This window comes from Clavelina lepadiformis, chromosome 2, assembly GCF_947623445.1.
Source record: "Clavelina lepadiformis chromosome 2, kaClaLepa1.1, whole genome shotgun sequence".
In the NCBI taxonomy this organism is placed as follows: Eukaryota; Metazoa; Chordata; class Ascidiacea; order Aplousobranchia; family Clavelinidae; genus Clavelina; species Clavelina lepadiformis.
In genome coordinates, this window is record NC_135241.1 from 3,405,063 (window position 1) to 3,428,715 (window position 23,653).

The 23,653-nt window shown below is 37.1% G+C and overlaps 3 protein-coding genes across 3 annotated transcripts; 2 read left to right on the top strand and 1 right to left on the bottom strand.

Moving 5' to 3' along the window:
* Window positions 1-3,470: 3,470 nt before the first annotated feature.
* Window positions 3,471-8,006, bottom strand: LOC143445764 (uncharacterized). Its single transcript, XM_076945076.1, has 6 exons — window positions 7,738-8,006; window positions 7,416-7,606; window positions 6,425-7,281; window positions 6,222-6,317; window positions 5,104-5,844; window positions 3,471-4,990 (listed from the first exon to the last, which is right to left on the bottom strand). The coding sequence occupies exons 1-6, from the start codon at window positions 7,744-7,746 to the stop codon at window positions 4,110-4,112; spliced, it is 2,775 nt and encodes a 924-aa protein (XP_076801191.1). The 5' UTR covers window positions 7,747-8,006; the 3' UTR covers window positions 3,471-4,109.
* A 4,656-nt stretch (window positions 8,007-12,662) lies between these two features.
* Window positions 12,663-17,407, top strand: LOC143445767 (uncharacterized). The gene is made up of 6 exons (XM_076945078.1): window positions 12,663-12,784; window positions 12,908-13,092; window positions 13,374-14,212; window positions 14,378-14,491; window positions 14,628-15,356; window positions 15,460-17,407. The coding sequence occupies exons 1-6, from the start codon at window positions 12,776-12,778 to the stop codon at window positions 16,320-16,322; spliced, it is 2,739 nt and encodes a 912-aa protein (XP_076801193.1). The 5' UTR covers window positions 12,663-12,775; the 3' UTR covers window positions 16,323-17,407.
* Window positions 17,408-19,414: 2,007 nt separating this feature from the next.
* On the top strand, window positions 19,415-23,567 carry LOC143445766 (uncharacterized). The gene is made up of 6 exons (XM_076945077.1): window positions 19,415-19,797; window positions 19,927-20,117; window positions 20,236-21,068; window positions 21,158-21,286; window positions 21,435-22,163; window positions 22,356-23,567. Exons 1-6 carry the CDS (start codon window positions 19,768-19,770, stop codon window positions 23,189-23,191), a joined length of 2,748 nt encoding a protein of 915 aa, XP_076801192.1. The 5' UTR covers window positions 19,415-19,767; the 3' UTR covers window positions 23,192-23,567.
* The last annotated feature ends 86 nt before the right edge of the window (window positions 23,568-23,653 follow it).

Here is a 23,653-nt window from a genome sequence, read left to right on the forward strand (position 1 = left end):
GCCAAGTGCGATTACACTGAAGCTCCCCGTATACTGTGCTTATTACTATGCAAGTGGGACCTAGAAAGTGTCGGTTGTGTCGATTTCTTTTCTGAAACGGAGTTATTGACACGAGCAGCATTTTTAGGTTTTCCTGCAAAGTTTATAATTAAGCGCAGCATTCTTAAGGAAACTCTGAAAAAAAATTTCTACAAACAGCTGATTGGAAATGCATATTTGTCCATGCCTTGTCTTGACATACTTTACGGTGACAGAGTTCAACAGGTCCTATAATTTAATCTGTATATTTGTCAAATTGCTTTATTAGCGGATATAAATTAATTATTATAGCTGCCTATATGACTGCGCGCGGTGAACTACTTTATTTATCAACCACAAGTATATGCGGTTATTTTAAATTCCATTTCCCCTTGCTTGATCGCTTAGCCTTTTACACTTCGTCCATCTGCGACACGACAAATGCGAATGATAGACTACTAACATCTTAAAATGTGCAGATATATATATATATATATATATGCTTCTGTGATCAATCCTCTAAAGAGCAACTTGTCGTCATTATATTGGCCGTCATTATCTTTGGTAAAGAATGAATACAATTACTTCATAAACGTTTTGCGGACAATCCCCGCGTATTCTTTTACGGGAAAAACCCGGCTGCAAACTTTGCGTCAGCGTTGCAATTTTTAATGTTGCCTACCTAGCATTACGGCTACTTTCGGCAACTTACTTTACTTTGCACTTCTATTCACAGAGTTTCCGTTCCTAACCTGTCTAGCTTATAATTACCATGTTAGCTGTGTGTCTATTGTTCTTTTCTTACTAATCCCACGCTGCAACGTTTAGAAACGTTGACATCATAATTAAAGCACCGATACTTTTTTGTGAACTTTCCCGTCTTGTAAACTTTGATCGGTGAAAAACATGTGATCCATGTTGCACACGCGAACCCATCACATCGCACAACGCACCTACCACACGCATCGCTTGTGGATCTTGCGACAATTGCATCAATCTGTTTGCTTGAAAATCACTCTGGTTTCTACTTCTGCCGTGAGAAAGACAGAATCGCTGTTTTTGTGATTCCTTTTGCGAATTACGTCATGACGTCATTGTTTTCCTTGTCGGGTGTAGGGGCTAAGAGATCGTTATGTGAGATTGCGATTATTTGTGTGTGAGTTGTGATGCGACCTACTTTCTTCTTCTGCTGTATACGCCTCGTGGCAATAACTTTAAGAATGTCGGCATAGATCACCATTGTCTTGCTATTCGAAGTATTCTCTCTCTTTTCATGTTACGATTCTATGCAGAAAACTAACTTGAAAAAAATTTTCGCAAATTTCATCAAAACATTAAATTTAATGACTGTAAATGGAAAAGGTTCTGTGCGTTTGCCTGGTTTTAAAAACAAAATTTGTTGTACAATTACTTTTGCTTTTACAGTCTAGAAATAATTTTTTTTAACTGTAAACTTTCAAAGCTAGATCCTCTTTTTGGCAACTGGGTTCTAGCTAGATAGTTTTCGGTCCGTCGGTTTCTTCCTGCAACCAAATTAAATGACTGTAGCTCTGGTAGCAGATATGCTTCCTTTACAAGTGTTGTTATGGCTAGGTCCTTTGTTTGGGAAAGCATCAGCTCCAAAAGTTTCTTTCTGGTGATCGAGCAAATAAAGTTTGCTTTTTGTTATTTTGTGTTTGCGTTGCAATTTCGGTGCTTTTTTACAACTCTCCGGCGCCTCTGCTAAACCATTAACCATGCTCTTTTTGATATGATTCTGTGTTTTCTGTATTGAAACCTGAAAAACAAAAGTGAAAGGACGTTTGTTTACTTTGTTTTGCAAAAATGCTTTAGACAGCTGGCGTCTGTTTTTGCTGTAGAAGCATGGTTATGACTTCACTTTTTGTAAACAAATTTCTATAATGATTGATAGAGAATAAAGAAACAATGAATAAAGGAATATAGGAGTAAATGTCCTATTTTCTCTATACATTTATGTTTAATATGCATGTTGCGTCATATTGAGTTACATTTACTTTCTGCGATTTTTCGAATTTTTGTTATTTTGCCTACATTTTAAACTGTTCACCCACGAGCATAGAACAGAAGCAAGCGTCGTTCATACCTTGCTTAAAAGTATTACAACGGTAGTAAAACTTGGAATTGAACCCGGTTCACATGTTTACGAATCCGGCACGCTAACCACTCTGCTATCTCGAGAGTCGGCAATTTATAGTTTTTGTATTTTTGTACATGCTTTTCAAGTAATGTTCAAAACGTATTTTGCTGCAATAATAGCATAAGATAGTTGACCACTTGATCTTGACAAAGAGCAATAGAGGTTTCATTTTACACTGAATTGCTCAAGCACGGTTATTCATTCAGCCTGTAGCCAAACGTTTCTGGTCAGGTTCTTTATTTACTTGAGTTGGGCGCGGCTTGACTTATGGTCTTTCCTAGATTGGACACCATGCTGAAGAGAATGAGAATTGAGTCACAAAAGAAGTTATAACAAAACTACTGCGGAGCTTAATAGCATTCCAGAAATGTGTTTCAGAGGTATCGAAACGAACTAAAACCGTGCAAACAAAACACGAATTAATCGACAGCCATGATGAGAAACTTTTCCTACATCGGGATTTTTTGCCTTTGAGACTAAGAGAAAGACCGGTGCTGTATTCTTAGAACTCACATAAGCTATGAACGATACAGTATATGGCACAGCGCCTTTGCCTGCAATTTGCTCCTTCTACTGTCAAACAGGCTTATGGTCGGTATAATTATGGAGCTCGTCTACAAAGTACGCCCTCAACGATTTTGTATACTTGGCAAGAAAATGGGAAATAGCAAATGTGACTCTCTGCCAAGACATGACTACTTCATCGGTCAACCTCCAGAAATAGAGATTGAAGCTTCGCAAAACCAAATCGGCGTCGGTGTCTACCCCACCAACAAAGAAGTAAAACGTGAGCTCAGGGTTATCATCAATGAAACGCTTGTTTCCTTCTGTCCTGTCCTCGAATAGAGAATAGGCCTACTGTGGGGCAACTCTGGGCAGATCGTTCGCGTACCGCCTACACCTTTAGTCACCACCCAAGAAATTCACATCTCGCATCATTTGTAAAAACGATTGTTGGTTATGGGTTCCAACTCTGGAGCTGGAACTGCTGCTACCGTTTGCACAGCAGCTCTCGCCTAACTCTACTCCACTGTGGAGCACTGTGCTTCTGCTTGGTGCCGCAGTGTTCACTACCACCGTATTGCCATAAACGGTGTCTTGTGTACCGTAACACAGTGACCGGGTGCTTGCTTCCCACACTACCGGTGGATAATCTCCCCATTCTCGCGGGCATCCATCCTTCTGACTTCGCCGCAATAATGCTACTCTTTTTTTCGCGTCGGACAATGAGCCATCCCACTTACTCCACTCTAAGCTTTTTGTCCTACCAAACAAGCAAGATCGACGACTAAAATCGAGGCACCCATTTATACGACGATGATAATAATTGTAGTGAATACGGTACTGGTTAACAAACAAATCAATTATAAATTATTAGAATTTGCCCTTGATTGAAATTAAAATGCTTTTAAAAATAACGGCATCTGTCAGTATTTATAAGCGCAACTCGAATTTCACGGTAACAAATCACAACACTTTTAACAGTTTTCAAACGTTAAATGTGAGCTACACTTCGCACACTCTATCTACAGTATGTTAAATATAGGTAGCATTAAACTATACCAAAAGCCAGTTCGTAAGGCCAATTTGCTATACCGTTAACACAACCAGAGATATAGATCTCAAACTTTTTGAATTTGTTGACAAAACTGGACTTTTTAGTAATCACCACACAAAGCATATTGCGGATAAAATTGCTTCGGCCATCGCCCGAAGCAAGGGAAAGCAAGAACGCACCAATCAAACAGACGGAGGCAGTGGTCCGTCTTGAAAAGCCAGACTTGTACAACCAATCAGCGTTATTCAAGAGGAGACGTAAAATCAGAGTGAACGCATAAAGTGCAATTATAGAGTCATTCAAACTACATGCAGCTTACTAATGGATAGCGGAAGCGTGCGCTAAGAAAGTGCATATTTTTTATTTCTATTTTATTCACAGAAACCAGGGAAAGAGCAAACGCATCGGTAAGGCAAATATTGCGTTCATGGGAGATCGAATGTTTTCAACAAATTTTCGTATTTGCTTCAATGGAACTTCCAACTCAGGATCATCTTTCATTAGGTCAACTGCAGCATTAAACTCAGTTTCAGCCTGATCGTAATCCTTAAACTTGTAGTTGCAGTAACCAAGCATCAAATGCAGCATGGATTTTATGTGAGACATGTTAGCTTCATCACCTAAATTTGTAGGAAGCAAACTAAAGGCTTCCTTGGCTGCATCAAAGGACTTTCTGTATTCCTTCGTTTTGATGTAGAAGCAGCTCAAATATCCCAGACAGGCGCTCAAGTACTTTCTTCTGACACGTTCTTCAGCCGTTGTACTTTGACGTATTTGTGCAGTCATCTCATTCAAAAGCGGTATGAATTCTGATGGAATAAACCCAACTCGAGACGAAAACGATGCAATGCTGGCCACTTCTTTCATCATAACAGCTGCGAAGCCGTAGATGCAACGAATTTGGTCGTTAACATCCGGGATTAACTTACTCAGGCTCACGCCGCAACGTTGCATCGACGTTGCCTCGTTATAACATCTGTTGCTGAGTAGCTTTTCCGACATTTTCTTCAAGAGCGCCTCGCAGATTTCCACACTGTTTTCTTGAGCTGAGCTAGGCTCAGTGACATGCGCAGCCAAGTCACGACACAGACTGATTACATCGTCTTTGATGTCGAGCAAAAGTGCCATTCTCAGCGAAAGAAAAATCTTTTTAAATCGATGAACACCTTTCAACAATTTCTTCTGAAAGAACTCGAGTATTTCCCGCCCTTTATCTCTGGCCATTGTTGGGTTTTTCTCATATAGATCACATATGTCTGTAAAACAAACGAGAGTTACTTGGTCACATTGTTAAACAGTAATCGCAACTCAAAAGTAAAATGGCTACAACTAGAAACAAAAGCTGAAATATGTATGTGCCGATACGTACTTTCAAAAGTAATGCAGAGCTTGTTATATCTCCATTCGTCTCCCTTTTCACTCTCAGCTTCCCGGTAGCAGTAATGAGCCTCGAGGAAATGTTTTTCTGCTTTTTTAAGCTTCTCAGCTTTTTCGTATTTCAGACCTAAATTGTTGCAGCAAGCTCCAAACACGCTCAACTTTTTGCAGGAATCTCCGAAAGTTTTTTTCAGAGCGTTCACAGCATTTGAATATAGATGAATGGTCGCCAGAACCTGGTTTCCAAGCTTATCGTTGCACATTGCCATGAAATACCAGATGTTGGCTTTAAGTTTCACAACGTCTTCCTCTTCCTCTTGGTTGAGTGAGGCTATGCCCCGGAACAGACCAATCATGCAATCCAGGGCCTGATTGTTGATGGCTTTCTCCAAATCTCGATCATCCTTTACATTTTGAGCAACCGCATACGCAAGGGTTGCGATGCGTTTGAATGTGTCCAGTTGATGTTGGATGTCTGTGACTTTGTTGCATAAGGGAATTATTGATTGCAGGAGATGGATAAAAATACCGCTAGGTTTTGTTTGCAGTAAAGCTTCCACTAAATCGGTGATCTCTTTTAAGACGTTTCGGGCATATTCCTCGCTTAACTGCTTGGGTGGATCCTTTTCTACAAGTTTAATCAGTTCTTCGCAGGCGTTTAACCAACCATCTCTGTCTTTTTCTTTTAGCTTGTCACGAACGGTTTTGACTTTTTGTCGAAGGTTTTGAAATGCTAGGCATTGAAAAAAATTAACAAATCCATATGTTAATCAAGTTTTTTTGTTTAGTTTCGTGGTATGGGAAGCTAATAGTAGCCTACAATCTGTGCCCTTTATAGCAAAATATTTACACAAGTTAGATAAAAGTTATGTTAGTTGAGAAGTTAATAGCTGACGACACAAAGAGCATTGTATCACGGCAAATTTACTTTTCAGGACAAAGTTAATGTTTAATATGTAAAAATATACTACTAATGAAATCAAAATCCTGTTAAAGCCACCATTTAGATTAGGTCATGTTTTTCTGTCACCCATGTTACGGCTAACGTGAATTATATAAAATCACAAACAACGCTGGGTCATTCTCTTTAATCTGTTATGCCTGACGTACCTGCTGACTCCTTTTGTTTGACGTCACCTGCGGGGGTTTCTTTGTTGACAGGTCTTGGCTTTTGCTTATTTGTTTGAGTGTTAGTTTGCTTATTACCTGCAAAGTTATTGTTAAGAGACCAACCCTCAATAATGTTTTAAGCTTGAGAAAACTTGTTGATGGAATATGTTAAAAATACAGAAGTTTCTGGTTTACAACTGTACCTGATGTTGACAGTATAGCTTGGTTGATGGTTTGACAGGCTTCTTCCTGAAACACGTCATCTCTAATGTCAACGTGAGCCAAAACGTTAGCAACATGTTGCGCCATAGTTGCAGGCTTGATAGTCGCCAGTTGTTGTTGAAGTTCATCTCGTACTTCCATCATTGGCGGACGCTCTGACGGGTCTTTCTTTACGCATCTGACCAAGAGGCTTTTAAGAAGAGAAATTATTTCGGCACCATGCTCATCATTTATTGACTTTAGATCTCCAATGTATTCGTCAATCAAAGACATGTCCAGACGAATGCCAGGGAAAATATGTAACAACAACATTAGAAGATTCTGTTGCACTTCCGGGTACTGCTGGGTAATTGCCACGTACAGGATGACGCCGACGCTGAAAACATCCATAGCGGTCGTTAGCCTTTCGCTATCACCAGTAAGTCGTTCAGGGGCGCTAAAAACGAGAGTATATTGTCGTCCTTCTCCAGGTTTGTCTGGTCCTGCTCTAAGAGATTTGGTGTGAAATGAAAAAGCAGCTCCGCCAAAATCAGCAACTTTACAGTGAAGATCTGAACTGAGTAAGATATTTTGTGGTTTTAGATCGCCATGTGCAATTCTTTGATCTTCTAGCAATTTGTGAAGGTAGGTAATTGCGTCGGTGGTTTCGCAGGACATTCGTAGAAGTAAATCTGGAGGTATTTTTGCCAACGTGTCGCTGAATATGAGTTTGTCCATCGAACCGCCTGGCATATGCTCCATGACGATTCCGGTCCAGTCTTCACACTCAATCAAACCTTCCATGCGTACCACGTGTTTATGAACAGCCAATAACATCATTCGAACCTCGTTTAGTAATCTAGGAGACATATTGCAAGGTTCAAGGTTGTATATTTTAAGCTTGAGAATAACGTTTGTCATTTTGTCTGTGTGTTTACAACAAGCCAAAGAGTTCTTTGCTTTGAATCGCCTTATGATACTATTTTTTCTTACTCTTTTTTTGAGTTTTCCATTTCTTGCATTGAACCCTGAAGTGGTTGACACTTTATGGCAAGCTTTCCCAAAACACGGTGGTGCCCTAAGCGAACAGTTCCGAATCCTCCTTTACCAAGGATGTTGTTGTCTTTATTGCAGAAAATCTCATCGACTTGAAACCTTTTTATAGACTTGTGGAGCTCGGATGCCTACAATGCAATTTACATTTGCTTTACTTTGGGGTTGCTAGTTCCAAATTTAACACAAGCGTTACCTATTTGAAACAGTTTAACTCTGTAATTTAGCCAATATAAATATGTACAAATGCAAACTGATTTACCTTTGCCATAATCCGATTTTACAATTCTCTTTCGTAGGCAAGATAATCTAAACAACTTACGTACGGAATACTTAAAATCTTAGCTTCGTTTTTACAAGTAGTTCTTGGTCTTTGTTGCTTTTTCTCGCTCCAGCTATACATTTGTTTTCACTACTCAAATTACTAGCGGATTCCTGTGGGGTCAGCTGATAGTTGTCAAGCGTGGTCTTTGTTCAGACAAAACCAGCAAACAAAAGCATTTAAATATTCAACAAAACAATTCCAGCGCTTTAAACAGCTGCAGTGCAAAGCTATTGTTAAACATTAACCAGTCGTAAGCTAATGGTCGCACCAAAGTGTTTAAAAGTTTTCTTCTGCATAAAGCTTTTTAAGTCGACTTTAAAATTGCAATAGTGGATGGACAAAGAGTTTGAACGGTAAAATCGTCCTCGCAGTTTTCATTAAATTTGATAAGGGAAAATATTGTATTTTGTACATTCCTTCCCGCTACTGTATTTCTCTGTCTTTGCCTTGTTTTGGTTATACTTGTGTAACTTATACATTTTAAAGTTCCTATATTGCGTCGCTACATCCATAAAACAGCCTTATGTCACTAAGATTTGTAGACGAATCAAAATCTTGTTCTTCGTTTGATTGCTTTTGTTTTTACCGTGTGAGGCAGAAACTCAGCTTCAGCATCTAGCCGTGTGATATCTATGGAGCTTAGTAGCGCTTGACGAGCATCACGTGACTTGTTTTATGGCATTTAAAGCCCGAACGAACAAAGGCGAGAAAAGTGCTTACAAGTCTATTTTTGTTTTGTTTATTTTATCTATCCTTTTATTTTCCTATACTGGACAGGAATGGCATGTAGAAATGCGAGATGAAGGGGCTGGCGTGTTTACTTCAATCATTTTGCCGAAATATCATTGATTTTTGGGCTATACTTTAAATGGAAAAGAAATTTCTCAACCAACTTTAAAAAGTTAGTTGAGATTTAAGAAAATCAGATCGATCTAGCGATAGTCAAAGTAAAACGTATTAAACAAATTTTATGGTGTAGATGTTTTATTAGTTAAGCTTTTACTATTACAGACTTAGGTAAAATATGTATTAAAATACATGTATTACGTATAAAATACATAGATTACGTAAGAAAATTCGACATTTGATAAGGACGATGCATAAAATACATTTGATTACATAGATGACCAGTGTCTCACAAGTTTTCCGCAAATCATCAATACGTTGATGACATGGCGATCTGCCATAATACTATATCGATAAAAACATTCCGAAATAGTAAAAAGTATAAACAGTAAAAATATCGATAAAGGCAAGTCAGGTCTTATTCCTTATCACCACCAAGCGGTCAGTATTTCTAGTTACGTTATCATGCAAGGCTCACAGTTAAAGAATTATATCTAATTGCTTTCTAAATATTATGCTTGAGTGATTATGCAAGTTTTCCAATTGTAGATGGAAATGTAATTTTTTAATTCTTTGCGATGAAGTAGAAAATCTGAGGGGTCATAAAACGTTTCAATGCCGCTTTCTTCGCATCGTTTCTGACATTTTACTCCAGAATATTTATTTATTTGACATTTATGCGATTTTCTAACTTTGTTCTGTTAAAGTTTATTTTAAATGTTACAGAGAAAATATTTCATTGTCTTCAAACAGCAGTTTTTTTCTGGTTTTCAACTTGAATACGTTTCTGCATGAGTACTTTAACAACTTTGCGAGTTGTTTTGAGTCTGGAGCAAGATGTTGATTGAATCAAGTTATGTGGAACATTTATGGATTCCATATCATTTATGACTCCATATCACCACCAACTGATTAGTATTATCAGTTATTTTATCAAACAAACCGGTTAGACCCAGGCGTCTGTTTTAAAAGAAATTAAATAAGGTCAATTCTTGCCTGTTAAAACCATTGACCATTGACCTTTGACCTGTTAAAATTTTCGCAAACGATGATTTCTAAAGGAGTTGCTCCAACGCGTTGGGGTAACGTTAAGGGAGATATAATATGCACAAAAGTGTGCTAATAACTGGAACAAAATTTAAGCTGACTTTTTATTACTTCCACAAGAATATCCCTGAGAAACCTTCGTATTTTGCTGTGGTTTTGTCGCGCGTCGGTTTTGGAAGGATGCTGCAATTATGACGTCTTGTTTTTTTGCAAGTCACTCAATGTAAAAACCGTTTGGTGTTCACACTCAACTTGGCTAATTTGTTCTGCATCTTACCTTGCGACAAATGTAAACAATATAGTTTAATCGAACTTTAATCTGTATAGAAAAGGTGAAACAAAATGACATCTAGTTACGCAAACATTTCGTAAGTGTAAGTTGCACGGAATAGATTAGGAAACACAAATGCACAGCAATGATAATCTACAGAAATAGAGTGACGCTATCGGTAAGTTTACATAAAAAATTATGGTCTTTAGCGTAAGAGCAACGCAAAAAGTATTATGTTGAGAGTAACATAAACACATAAGGTGATATAAATAAAGTGAAAGATTATGTAACAGCTTTCATCTTTAAAGTTACGTAATTTCTACATAAGCCGTCACAAAGAACAACGGTCCTCAATTCCACTTGCAATTTGCACACATTCAACAAATAAATCTCAATTTAAAACCTCCTAACAACAATAGCTGGTATACACCGTTCTTTAGCGTCTGTGCAAAATATTGACAAAAGAAACAAAAAAAGCAGACATGAGGTTGCACCATCAGAGCAGGTATTTTGGATGATACTATAATCAAACAAAATAATAAAACAACATTTTGCACGTTGCACATAACCTTTTAACTAAGCTAAGGTATAAGACAATGTTAGTTACATTCTGACAGAACAGTTTGCATCCCCGAAAGTCTATAACTTAGTCAGTGACGTAGTGAGTATTAGTCACGCATCACCATAGGTTGTGCGAGCTCCCTCAATTGAGAACCGTTGGCCTGTAAGGCTAAGACGTACGACTGCGCAATATACGTGCTGCTTGCTACTAGTAATATATTAAAATCGAAAATGAGCATTTGGCAATTAATAGTTTTCATGCCGGTATGCTGACAAGTCGAAAGCGGGAATATGCTCCATAAAAGTCATTGAATGACAGTATTTAAATGCTTATACCTCCAAAAATCACATGACGGATGAGCTTTTCAGTTAGGTTAAAAGCATCATCAACATTGTCGTAGCTCAAAGCGTTGGTAACATGTTGTACAATGACTGAATGCGAATGCTGTTTTTCTATAGCTTTTGGAGTTTCTCTCGCATCACTATCATCGGAGGCCAATGGATGGATCTCAATGGATCTCAAACCACACACTTAACTTAGATTCTCTCAAGTTGGGTGGTAATGTTCAGGTCTTCGCTTGTATTTTCGTAACCACTTTTAATCAGAGCTATGTCTGCCAGTAAACGATCGTGGTCAAGCAGAACAATTCCAAATCCTCCTTTACCAAGGATGTAACTTTCAACATCGCAAAATAATTCCTCTACATTGAAACGTTTAATATTTTCTACATCTGGTAATCAGGCAGGGTGCAAAATCGCAAATCCAGTTAACAGTTTATCATCTCTGTCGTAAAAATCTTTTCTGTTTTGACATTAGAAACCTTTTTGCATCCAGATAGTTTAAAATCTGATCAACTACTACCTGAAACTTACCTCTTTCATTGCTATTAGAGCAAAATTATGTCTTGTCTTATTAGAAGTCAAAGCAATCTGTCTTTGGCTTTTTACCTTGAAAATATACACAGTTCAGTCGAAGGCAGGTTCTAAAAGAGATATTGCCTGGTGTATAGTGATTATTTTTTGCTATATGTTCATATTAGTGCTGTCAAAAAAAAAGAACAAAGTGTTTACAGTGAGAAATTGTTAATGATAAACCCGTTCCATTTTCGTTTCAATTTGTAAGTAGTCAAGGTTTGTTGTTTTTAGATTATGTTCTCTGTTTTAATCTTTTAAAGGTAATAATGTTTTCTTTTCAACAAACCTTGTTCAGGAGAAAACAGTTGTTCCATAGCTATAGCAAGATCTTGAAACTCAAAAACTCTTTTAAAAAGATGTAAAACTGTAAAATGTCTGCCGTTTTATGCCCACATTGTATTGCCTACAAGTATTTGTAATTAAACAGGTGCTTTACAAACAATTAAACTGGCCCAATCTTGCCCCGTGACAAATGCCAACAAGGTTTTGTTTAATAATAATTAATCGCTGAGCAAGCGATGACCTACGTCTCTAATTGTCATTGCGCACCACCGCTCATATTGATTGTGCAGCGCTGGTATGTTTACTCCTAATAACTATCGCTTTTCTATGTTTTGGCGCCATGCTATAGCAGTGGTTGCGTTTTCTATTTTGTTGCATTCTCACGGTAGATTTCCTTAAACGTTCTTAATAGTTCCTAAACGTAGAACTGCAGTGTTAGAACTCACGACGATATATTTAGTATGGTAGTTGATCAACTGAGTGACAGTTCATTTGAGTGACACATTGGTAAGTACTGTTCAAACTACAGTAATGGGTTAGAGTTAGGGTTAGGGTGAGGGTTAGAGTTAGGGTTAGGGTTAGTGTTAGGGTTAGGGTTAATTATGTCACTCGAATGAATAATTTATGTCATAATTATGTCACTCAAATACTGTCACTCAAATGAACTGTCACTCAGATGATATACAACCATTTAGTATCTCACTGTTTTTCTTGAACGTCTTCAATGTTTCTGACTGGATGTTTTTTCTTCGGACTTTGCACCAAACATTGTTGGCAGAGCCTTTAATTATATGCTTGCCCTGCTAGCAGTTAAACGCTAGCGCTAACGCTATGCAGTAAAAACAATATTGTGTGTGAACTAGTGAATTCAGAAGATTTCAAACAAAAAAACGATTAAATCAGGAAAATTAGATATTTGATGCTAATTAATTGTTCAGGGGCAAGTCAAGAACTAAATTTGGAAACTGAAGAAATTAGTTATTTTTATTTTTATTTTCTCATTCTGCTCAGGATTATATGCTTCTCTGACTTTCAAAATAAATGTGAACTACAATGACCGAAGTAAGTTTCGAGATAATGTGTTATGCAGGCCTAGAATATGCGTTGGTGTTGTTGTTAAACGCTACTAAGTTAGATCTTCTGTTAAAGCGGGGAAAATTGAAGCAAATTTCTTGTGTTTTACAGAGGGAACCTGCAAGCATAAAATACTTTGTCGCCAAAGAGATATTATGTAATTTGACAAACAATGTTCTTGGTCGCGGAGGATTTGGAACTGTTCGGCTTGGCCATCATCAAATCTTGGGCAGGCTAGCTGTCAAATGCACGAATCTAGAAGGTTCTCCGGATGACCTTAAAAGGAATAAAGATCAGTGAGTACTTTTGACTGCTATAGTTTAAGTTAAAGAGATGGTGTGGTTCCTTGGCCAAAACCCTAGCTCTAGTTTTGACGTTGCTTATTTTCATTGTAGTAAATCACGCCCATCCGACAAATTTAGTTTTTAGAAGTGAGCATAAAATGTATTATAGCTTGTAGGCTATTATAAGAGCTTGTATACAAGCTTATGAGCTTGTATTTGGCTTTCTCTGGCGTGTTTGGCTGTCGCGTCACCCACGGATATGGGTTGTACAGTTATTTAAATTGTTTTTCAAGGATACTAAGAGAGATAAAGATGATGATCTTAGCAAGACACAAGCACGTAGTTGACGTGCATGGCGTGATTGATGAAGAGAAATTCATCGGTCTTGTTATGGAGCATATGCCAGCAGGATCATTTTATGATTTTATTTTTAACAAGAAACTTCCATCCCTACCCATGCCTCTTCTTCTTCGCATGAACTATGAATCCTCGGATGGCATCACCTATCTTCATAAACTACTTAAAGATCGTCGCATCGCTCATGGAGATCTTAAACCACAGAACATATTACTTACCGCTGATCTTCATTGTAAAGTTGCTGATTTTGGTGGAGCTGCTTTCTCTCAAAACACCATTTCTTATGGCACACCTACTGCTCCTGACAAGCCTGGGGAAGGAAAAGAATACACTTGGGTTTTTACGGCCCCAGAAAGACTAAACGGAGATTGTAATCGTTTGACCACTTCCATGGATGTTTATAGCTTTGGAGTGATCCTCTTCATGTCAGTGGCGCGAAAGTATCCTGAACTTCCTCGAATAGTGATGAAGGTTCTAAATTCTGAAAACCCATTTGAAGATGACTTTGATTTGTTTAAAAAAGGTCTTGAAGAAAATAGTGAAGATCTAAAAATTACCACTCTCTTTGAGAGCATTATGGTAAAATCTGTGGATAAAGATCCATCAAAACGACCGCCAATGATCAGAATACGAGATCAACTTCAAGACCAGTTGAAACAAATAAAGCTCACAACGTTAGCACAGCACGTTGCTAATGTCTTACCTCATGTTGAAATAAGAGAGGTTTTGTTAAACAAAAATGATTGCAGACCCATCAATGAGTTGTATTCGAAAAGTAAGTTAATATTGTTAATAAAGTTAATATGAATAATAAGTTATTAAAACTTATCAACTTATTCAAACTTATTAAAATAAGTTAATAACTTAATATAGGTCGTTTGTCATCGGTGTGTACTCATAATGATTTAAGGTCAAGTGTTTTTGTGTTATTTTCTTGTAGCCAAACCACGGCTTTCAACAGCATCACGTGGAGAAAATGAAAACGTTAATGCTGATAACTTTTCCAGTAAAAATGTGAACGTTGTTCGAAAAGAAGAAGACGGAATTGATTCAGGTCAGTTTGAGGGGTTGTGTTTTATGAACAAACATGTGACTGCAACAGGTTTGGACCAAACAAGGATAGCGCAGCAGTTTGGTATGTACAAAAACTTGTAGGCTTAGCTATTGATGCTATTTTGAATATGTTGCAGGTTATAGCACTATCCTTGTAAAAATGCAAACTGTCAAAGGCAAACTTGTCGAAAATGGCACTGACGACGCGAATTCGCAAGCCGATAAACTATTCGCTCTTATCAAATCAAATTCACTCTCACACGATCAAGCATTGCGTGTGGCTTATGACATCATCAAACTCACAAAAGGTTTCCCAAAAGAAAAGTTTTCCTGCACAATAATAAAACTTCTTGAAAGTGTGAGTCTCATATTCAAGTGGATAGAAAAACCTTGCGATAAACTTAAACTCATAATTGAATGTATTTTGAGAGCAAACGTGTGTGTAGCCAATTTTGTTATGAATTTGAAGATGAAAGAGAAAATTTGTGAAAAGGTTATTAGTTATTTGATTGATGTTCGAGAAGTGATTGATATGTCTGGGTGTGATGATGACAGGCTTGTTGTGAAAACGAAAGCGTTTCGTTGGCTGTGTTTGGGATTGTGCTACAGACAACTCAAAAACAACGATCAAGCTCTCAATGTAAATATCAAAGCTGTCAGTGCTTTGGAATCAGTGTTTGGCAGCGATTGCAATAAGTTGTCAGTTTATGCATCCTGCTGTAATAACTTGGCGGCTGATTACCAAATCAAGGGCAAACCAGGGAAACAGCTTGAATACTTTTTAAAGTCTCACTATGCTAAGCGGGAAACAACGGATTACGAAGATGAAGAGAAATGGAGAAGGGATCAGTTCATAACTTTGTCAAGTAAAAATGAAATTGATTTGCATCGTAAATTTTTTTCGTTGCTCCACAGTTTACATTGATCATTTACATTAAAATGGCATTAATTTTAAAATATTTTTTGCAGATGTATGTTATATGTACGAAAACTACACAGAGTTGTCCAAGCGTAAAGCGCCAGAGATTCTAGATTATCTTCTTCAAGCATCCCAACATCTTACAGGCTGGGCACTCTTTCAGAATGAAATGATGGCTTTGCGTTTTGCTCTTATAATGAAAAGAAAACCGCTCCAAATCGAGTTTTGCAAAAAAGTGGTTCATAAGTCCTCCACCTTGTCTGCACCCTCTGACCGGTATTTTGATCTTTGCTATCAGGCCAAGTGCATAGTAAAAAGTCTTCTAAGTGAGAAATTGCATGAATTAGCATCTTCATTATTACAATGTGCAATACAATGGTGTAAGCACATCCCTGAAGTAGACCTGCTACACAAGACGTACGACGACCTCAGTCGTATTGTTTGCGAGTCTTCATGTCCACCTAAGCAGCTCGCTTTGATTTCAACCGGCTTTGTTGATGAAATTGTCAATGACATCACAAGGTTTCAGTGTCACGACAAGCTCGATAATTTGAAAGCCCTTGGTCGAGTTCTTGAAAGATTTACACGACCTAACAGAAGGACCAGGAACTACAGACAAGATTTAGTATCAGCTGTGGACCTCATGCGACGTTATGCACGTGAAACGTTGGGTCACTCGCCACAGCAGAGAAACAGAAAAGGAGAAGTTCAGTATCAAATTGCTCTTTGTCAAAATAACCTTGGAAATGTTAAACTTGCAAAAGAAGCACTCCTTCAAGCTGTTGAAATCTTGCAAAGCGTCCCAGTTACACACCGGAATGAAGACATCATTAACAAATGTTTGCAGAAAATCATAGAACTGAATGAGAACAATCCAGAAGAGGAGGAGGAGAAAAAATGTCGGATTTCGTGAGCATTTTTATCATTTCTATCGCAGTACATTGTCATCAATGAATAACTTATTATTCTTTTATTATTCTTTTTTCTATTAAAAGCTGCACCGCATGCATACCAACAATTTGTTTGATTACGTTGTGTGCCAAATTAACTAATATAGCCTATACTTACTATTTGTCAGATAAAAAACCTACACCGCCGTAATCCCGTTACTAACTATCAAATATTAACCAAAACTTGTGTTCCTACACAGCAGAGCTTATTCATTGTTTGCAAACTGATAATATCGATTACGTTTCCATCAGTATATGTTAAGTGCAATATAAGCAAAACAAATATTTATGCGTGGTATGTGGTCTGTAAAATTTACGTATTAATTTGTCCATATTGTGCTTTTTTCCTTATGAATTATGTAATTTGATAAAAATCTTACTGTAATTATATTGTATGTCATTATGTAATTGATTTCGTGACAATGATATAAACCACAGATTACAGATTAGTTACAGCTTATGATTAGTTAACGTCAAAACGTCTGTTAAAAACTATGTTGACGACGTTCAAAAAGTATGGTATTTGTCATCTTTATACGCCAGCGTGACCAAAAACGCGTGAAATAAAAAAATGTTCTCAAAATAGTTTTAAAGCACGATAATTGCTTAAGTTTATCAATTAATTTTGTATATGTTTGCCCTCAATCAACATTTTATAGAAAAAATTTGATTATGAAATGCTGTTTATGCATCAACAAGTGTATATAGTCTAAACCTAGGTCTTCTGTTATATCATAACCTTTAATTTCATGAACACGGCGCCTTATATTTAGGATCTTACAAAGGGTCACATAAACAAAAACAGAAAATTGCTCAGGCATACTGTATACATATACAGTACACTATAAAGCTAGTGTAGCGATATTTACTTCAAGTATGTTTAAATTCTGTGTTTTTTGATCGCGATTTTTATGTTTACTGTAAACTGAAATTTATGAAATGAAAATATTTCCGAATCTTGTGTAGTGACCTGTAGTAATCTCGTTCCACTGCTATTCAAAAGGTTGCTAATTACACCACAAAGCATATCGTTGATTAAAAATTCTTCTACATATGTCCTGCAATCTTATACCAGGTCGTCGTATATAGCGAGATCGCATGAGTCAATATTTTTAAGTAATACAACTATATATTTAAGAGAGTGACAATTTCACCGTCTGTAGGTCACGCAGCCTGTTGTTAAAGATAGGTGGTTAGGTTAGGAGAATAATGCAAAAAGTTGATTATAGCCACTGGATTTAAGGTTTTACAAGAGTTAGATGTAGGTTAGAAGGTAGATTTCAGTTAAGTTTAGGTTACTATGTCATAACATACAAGCTAGACAGAGTTACACGATTTTTACCGGTGAAGTAATGACAACCTGTATTTAATGACTTCGGCACGCGGCATGAAATTACTCACAAAAAGACATTGTATTAAATATTTTGATTTCATTTCATTCAGATTTTACAATGTGCGACGCCAATAAACCGTCAGAGAGATTGGAGCAGAGCAAAAAAAGAGAACAATTAGTAAATCGCGAATACACAATTTATAATTGTTACGCAATGTTTAGGTTGTTTATTTAACTAAATTTCTAGAACCTAGGAAAATGAAGGAGCCGCTTCAAATTAGCGCCAAATTCACAATCGCAGGATGAAAACTATACCGCACATCTCGCAAAAGATCATCGGTTTTAAATGTACAATAGCACTGTAACTTGACTACAGTAATCGTACGCTCCAGTGGTTGTGATATTTGTAATTGTTTTCTGCAAATATCGTAGTGCGTTTGATGAAATGAATGTCACAAAACCCTAGTAACAGTTGCTTCAACATTACTGATATCTTCTGCGCTTATTTATACTTTAGCACGTATCCATTAAGTCAGTTGATGTGCAACTTTTTCTCATTGTTTAAACTTAGGAATGACAAAAGTTACAGCAAATTTTTTTGCAGAAATTTGATTTATAGGCAATTGTGTTGGGTTACTGGCTCACTCTCGTAAACGCGCGTTCAGCGTTTATTAATATTGCGCAGAAATAGCGTAATCATGTAGTTGGGGTGCAGTGCATAAATATATATGATACCGTGTACCTGGTGCATTACGTTGCCAGCTTACGATCTTCTTCTCGACTTTACGAGGTAAAAATAGTAGCTTTTATAGATGCAAGGTTGTATATTTGCTGGTAACTTATACTTCTAACGTTGCTTGGTTGTAAAGAACACATGGCCACAAAAACCGTTTTCAGTCTTCTCAAAAAAAAAACAACTGGCATCAACGGCAATGGTTTGGCGGCTCTAGCTGGTGGCTGTTATTTTTTGCCATGTCACTTGGTTGGTTCTTTGCTTACTTCAAAGGTATTGTATTAATGAAAGTCATATTAAGTGCAGTGTTTAAATTAACCACCTGGAAATTAGCAATAATCTTGAAGCACTGACGAATTTTGCTTGGTAACAGCAACATGCTCGACACTGCGATTGCTGACATTACCCATAACTTTGTTGGCCACTTGCTGTCAGCACTGAGCCGTTTATCCGAGCACTGAAAATGGGCGTAAATTCGCCTGTATTGATTTCTATACCCGTAGCTTGGTTGTTTTGCTCTCAATACATTCCTTGTCTTTACTCAGATTACAGCAGGATTCCGCGGTTAAAGGCCAGATAACACAAGCTTGCTTATTTATGACTAGCGTTATATGCCGACAATTTAAATTGCCAATAAAAGTTGTTGCTGGGCTGCTGCATGAATAGAAAACAAACTTTTTTTCTGCAAGACGTCTTGCGTATAGTTTGCATATACACGTTAAGATACCTAATTAATTGCATCTTACGCGGTGATTTATTGCATGTATGAAAACCAAACATTGCGCTCTGTATTTATAGAAGTATGTGCTATGATAAAAGATTTTATTGCAACGTCTAACATACAGTATTTTTGCCTAAAACTTGTACATGTACGTGGAGCTTTGGCTCCTATAGCGATAATATTTTGCAGTTTTTCTGTAGAACTTTCGACTGTGCTTTGACGTGTGATGTCCTTTAAAAGTCAATCCATAGCATCAAGTTACTTTGATGAAAGCAGATACAAAACCACGAAAACATTGATTCTATGTGTACAAGATATTCAGGTTTTGTTTCTATTGTTTTGTTTCTAGCCTTATCTCTTTCAGGTTCTGGCCACAAAGTACATATCGAGCAAAGAAAAAGTGGTTGAAAAGAAGAAAATGTTTATAAACTACTTCACAATTGTTCTGCAACGTGTTTATACTTTGTTGTTAATCTGTGAAATGGGCAGGAATTGTAGTTGAATTTTTTTGGAAAATTTACCTATAATTCAATTAAAAGATTAGACCAAATCAAGCATAACAAAGTGAAATAGAAATTGTTGCTTCGTATTTAAGCCTAAAAACATCCTTATTCTCCTCCTATGCGAGATACAGCAAAAAATATGGACAAAGTGAGTGGCTTACAAATAAGATGAAATCTTTTGGTTTAAATCATAACGTTAATAACCTCAAAAGAAACTGTGATAGACCTAATATAAACAATTAGTACTTAGTTTACAGCCCCGCTTATTTCTGTGCAGTTGACACCGGAAAATATAACTGTTAAACAAATTAGTTCCGAGGAGATACTTTGTAATGTCAAAAGCAATGTTCTCGGTCGAGGAGGGTTTGGAATTGTACTGCTTGGACATCACCGCATTCTTGGTCAAGTTGCCGTCAAATGTAAACATCTACGGGAGTCTAACAAAGGCGTGAAGGAATCCAATAATGAGTAAATAAACCTTGAGTTATCAAAAAAAAAACATTTTAATTATTGATAAGCTATGCCTAAGCTAAGCTAAACTGTAATATCAAGACATAATTTTTGATACAACCATATGCTGCTGCAGGATACTAAGAGAGATAAAGATGATGATCTTAGCAAGACACAAGCACGTAGTTGACGTGCATGGCGTGATTGATGAAGAGAAATTCATCGGTCTTGTGATGGAGCATATGCCAGCAGGATCATTTTATGATTTTATTTTTAACAAGAAACTTCCATCCCTACCCATGCCTCTTCTTCTTCGCATGAACTATGAATCCTCGGATGGCATCACCTATCTTCATAAACTACTTAAAGATCGTCGCATCGCTCATGGAGATCTTAAACCACAGAACATATTACTTACCGCTGATCTTCATTGTAAAGTTGCTGATTTTGGTGGAGCTGCTTTCTCTCAAAACACCTTTTTAGATGAAGGGATTGCCGACCAGTCGGGAGAAGGCGCTCAGTGCACAATCAGTTTTACAGCTCCCGAACGAATGGATCCCAACTGCAAGCGTTTGACTACTTCCATGGATGTTTATAGTTTTGGAGTGATCCTCTTCATGTCAATGGCGCGAAAGTATCCTGAATTTCCTCGAATAGTGATGAAGGTTCTAAAATCTGAAAACCCGTTTGAAGATGATTTGACTCGAATAAAAGGTCGCTCTGAAGGGAACAGCGAAGATAAGAAAAATTTAGATTCACTTGAAAGCATCATGGCTATGTGCGTAGATAAGGACCCATCAAAACGCTTATCAATGATTGAAGTACGAGATCAGCTTCAACAACAACTGAAATCGATCAAACTCACAACAATAGCACAGCAGGTTGCTAATGTCTTGGCTCACATTGACGTCAGAGATGATGGGTTGCAAGAGAATGCTTGCAAACAAATCAATCAAGTGATATCAAGAAGTAGGTAACAGGACCCTTCGTACTTTAGTAAATTTGGCACTTTGTTTTATTTGGTAAATGTATGACTACAACTTTTACTATGGTTTCAGATAATTATTTAGAGGAACTAGAACATTCTGGTAATCCATCATCAGAAGATGAAGAAGTTGTTTTTGAAGAGAGTGAATCCAAGCTCACAGTAATAGAACAAACAGAAGAGAAACAAAATACTGATTCAGGTTAACCATTTTTTAAAACGTAAATTAAAAAATAATGCAATTTCCGTTTTACAAGTAAACTGTACCTAATGGTTAAATATAGCATTAATACTCATAATAATATAGGTTAGAACTTTCGGGTAGAAAAAATATGCAATATGCTATGCAGATTATGAAAGCATCAAACTGAAAAAACAGGAAATAAATGATTTTCTGACTCAAAAACTTGTCGATGACGCAATTGTGAAATGTGATGAGCTATTGTCCCTTGTCAAATCGACCCTACTCTCGCAGGAAAAAGCACTATGTCTGGGTTATGACATCATCAAACTTGTTGATGTTCTGTTGGAAAATAAGTTGTTCACCAGGCTGGTTAAGTTTTTAGAAAGTGTGAGCTACTTACACATATGGATCGAAAATCCTCCTGACAAACTAGAGTTGTTACAACAATATATTGACAAAGCAGCTGATTGCGTCATGCAGTACACTCCCAGTGATAAACTAAAACAAACGATCTGTAGACAGCTCATCACGTACATGGATCATGTATTGGATGTGATTACTTTAACAAGCTGTGCCGACAAAAAGCTTGTTGTTAAAACCGAAGCAGCCAGAGCTAAATGCCTTGGTTTGTGCGAAAAAGAGCTAAAAAATGTTGACAAAGCTATTTCCATCAACATACAGACCATTAGAAAATTGAAGGTAGTTTTCGGGGACGATCGTGTCAAATTATCTGTGTATGGCTCATGCTGTCACAATTTGGCTACCATCTATGAAAGCAAAGGTCAATATAAAGGGGCTCTAAGATACTATTTAAAATCTCACTTCGCGCACCGAGTGACAGAAGATTATAAAGATGAGTCAAAATGGAGACGAAGTCAGTTTCTGAATTTATGGGGTAAGAATATTTGGAAAACTTTAAGCTAAGTGTGGTAAATGGTAGACCAACAAATTTTTCCTGAAATATGACATATTTCAACTTAAAAGCTATCAAATTTGCACGTCAATAAATAGGTAATTTCAGGTTTGTAGCAAGCAAATCCGTTTATCAGTAGTATAATTGTGGCATAAAGTTTTACTTTTGTTTTAGGCATATGCAACATGCACGAAAAAACCCCGTCGTTTCACAAAAAGAAAGTAAAGGAGATATTTCGTTATCTACAAGACCAATATCTTACAGGTTTTTCGCATTTTGTAAATGCATTAATGGTGCTGCGATTTGCCGTGATTCTCGGGCGGCCAGACGAGCAAGTCAAATTATTATGTGACAACGTCGTATCTATGACCACCTCCATATCACCACCAAGTGATCAGTGTTACAACATATGTTATCAGGCAGAGCGCGTAGCTGAAAGCTTGTTTCTGGTAAAGCGAGACGAAGCTGCTTTTTCTTTAATGCATTGTGTTATCTGTTGGTGGAAACACATTCTTGTACCAAGCCAAAGGTGTCAGATAGCTTCTGACATGGCTGACATAATTTCAGATAGTTTAACAAGATCTTCGTCGTCTTTTTCATCCCAGTTTGCATCCGTTTCGTCAGATTTTATCTTAATTTGTGAAGAACTTATCGAAAGCCTCGAGAAATGTTGCGACTGTGATGAAATAGCAAAATTGGCTGAAATTGGCTTAGCCCTTAAAACCCTATGTAATTGCTTCAACAAAATCAAAAATTACAGACAGTGTTTGATATCATCAAAGTTATCGCTTCGTTTCCTTTCGCTTGACACTGAATGTCACACAACTGATCGAAACAACGCAAAAGGAGACATGCACTTCCGTATGGCTTACTCACAGTACCACCTCGGCGATCACGTTGGAGCCAAATCTGCTTTTCTCAAAGCACTAAGGCATTATGTCAGCGTTCCAGATGAATACAAACAGACAGCAAACATAACTATATGTTGGAATAATATAAAAACTTTATAGAGCATTTAACCACCACAAAGTTTTAATAATTTTCGTTCCATGTTTTCTTTTTTGTTTTTTGAGTAGTATATTTACGGATTTAGTCTAACTAATATTTTAGTTCAAGCACAGGACTATTTAATACACCGCTCATTTCGTTGCAGTGTTCATTTGAACGCAAAAATGTATAGAAGTCGTTCATTGTGATTGTTTGAATTGCTTCCGTTTCGTCTTCTGCCTATGTAAGTCGTCCTGGTCGTTGCATTTCTATCTAAGATATTTTACGTTGCATTCTATGTTGTATTTAGCCTTGTTTAGTTTCGAGTAGCTTATCACGTATACACGGATAGTGAATTCAAAATAAAGACGTCAGTCAGCTATCACAGTAGAAAAAAGACTGCAAAGTTGCAATTATAAGCTGTTTATTTATGAAACACCAATTACACCATTCACCAAAATTTGCAAGCTGTCACCAAACTTATA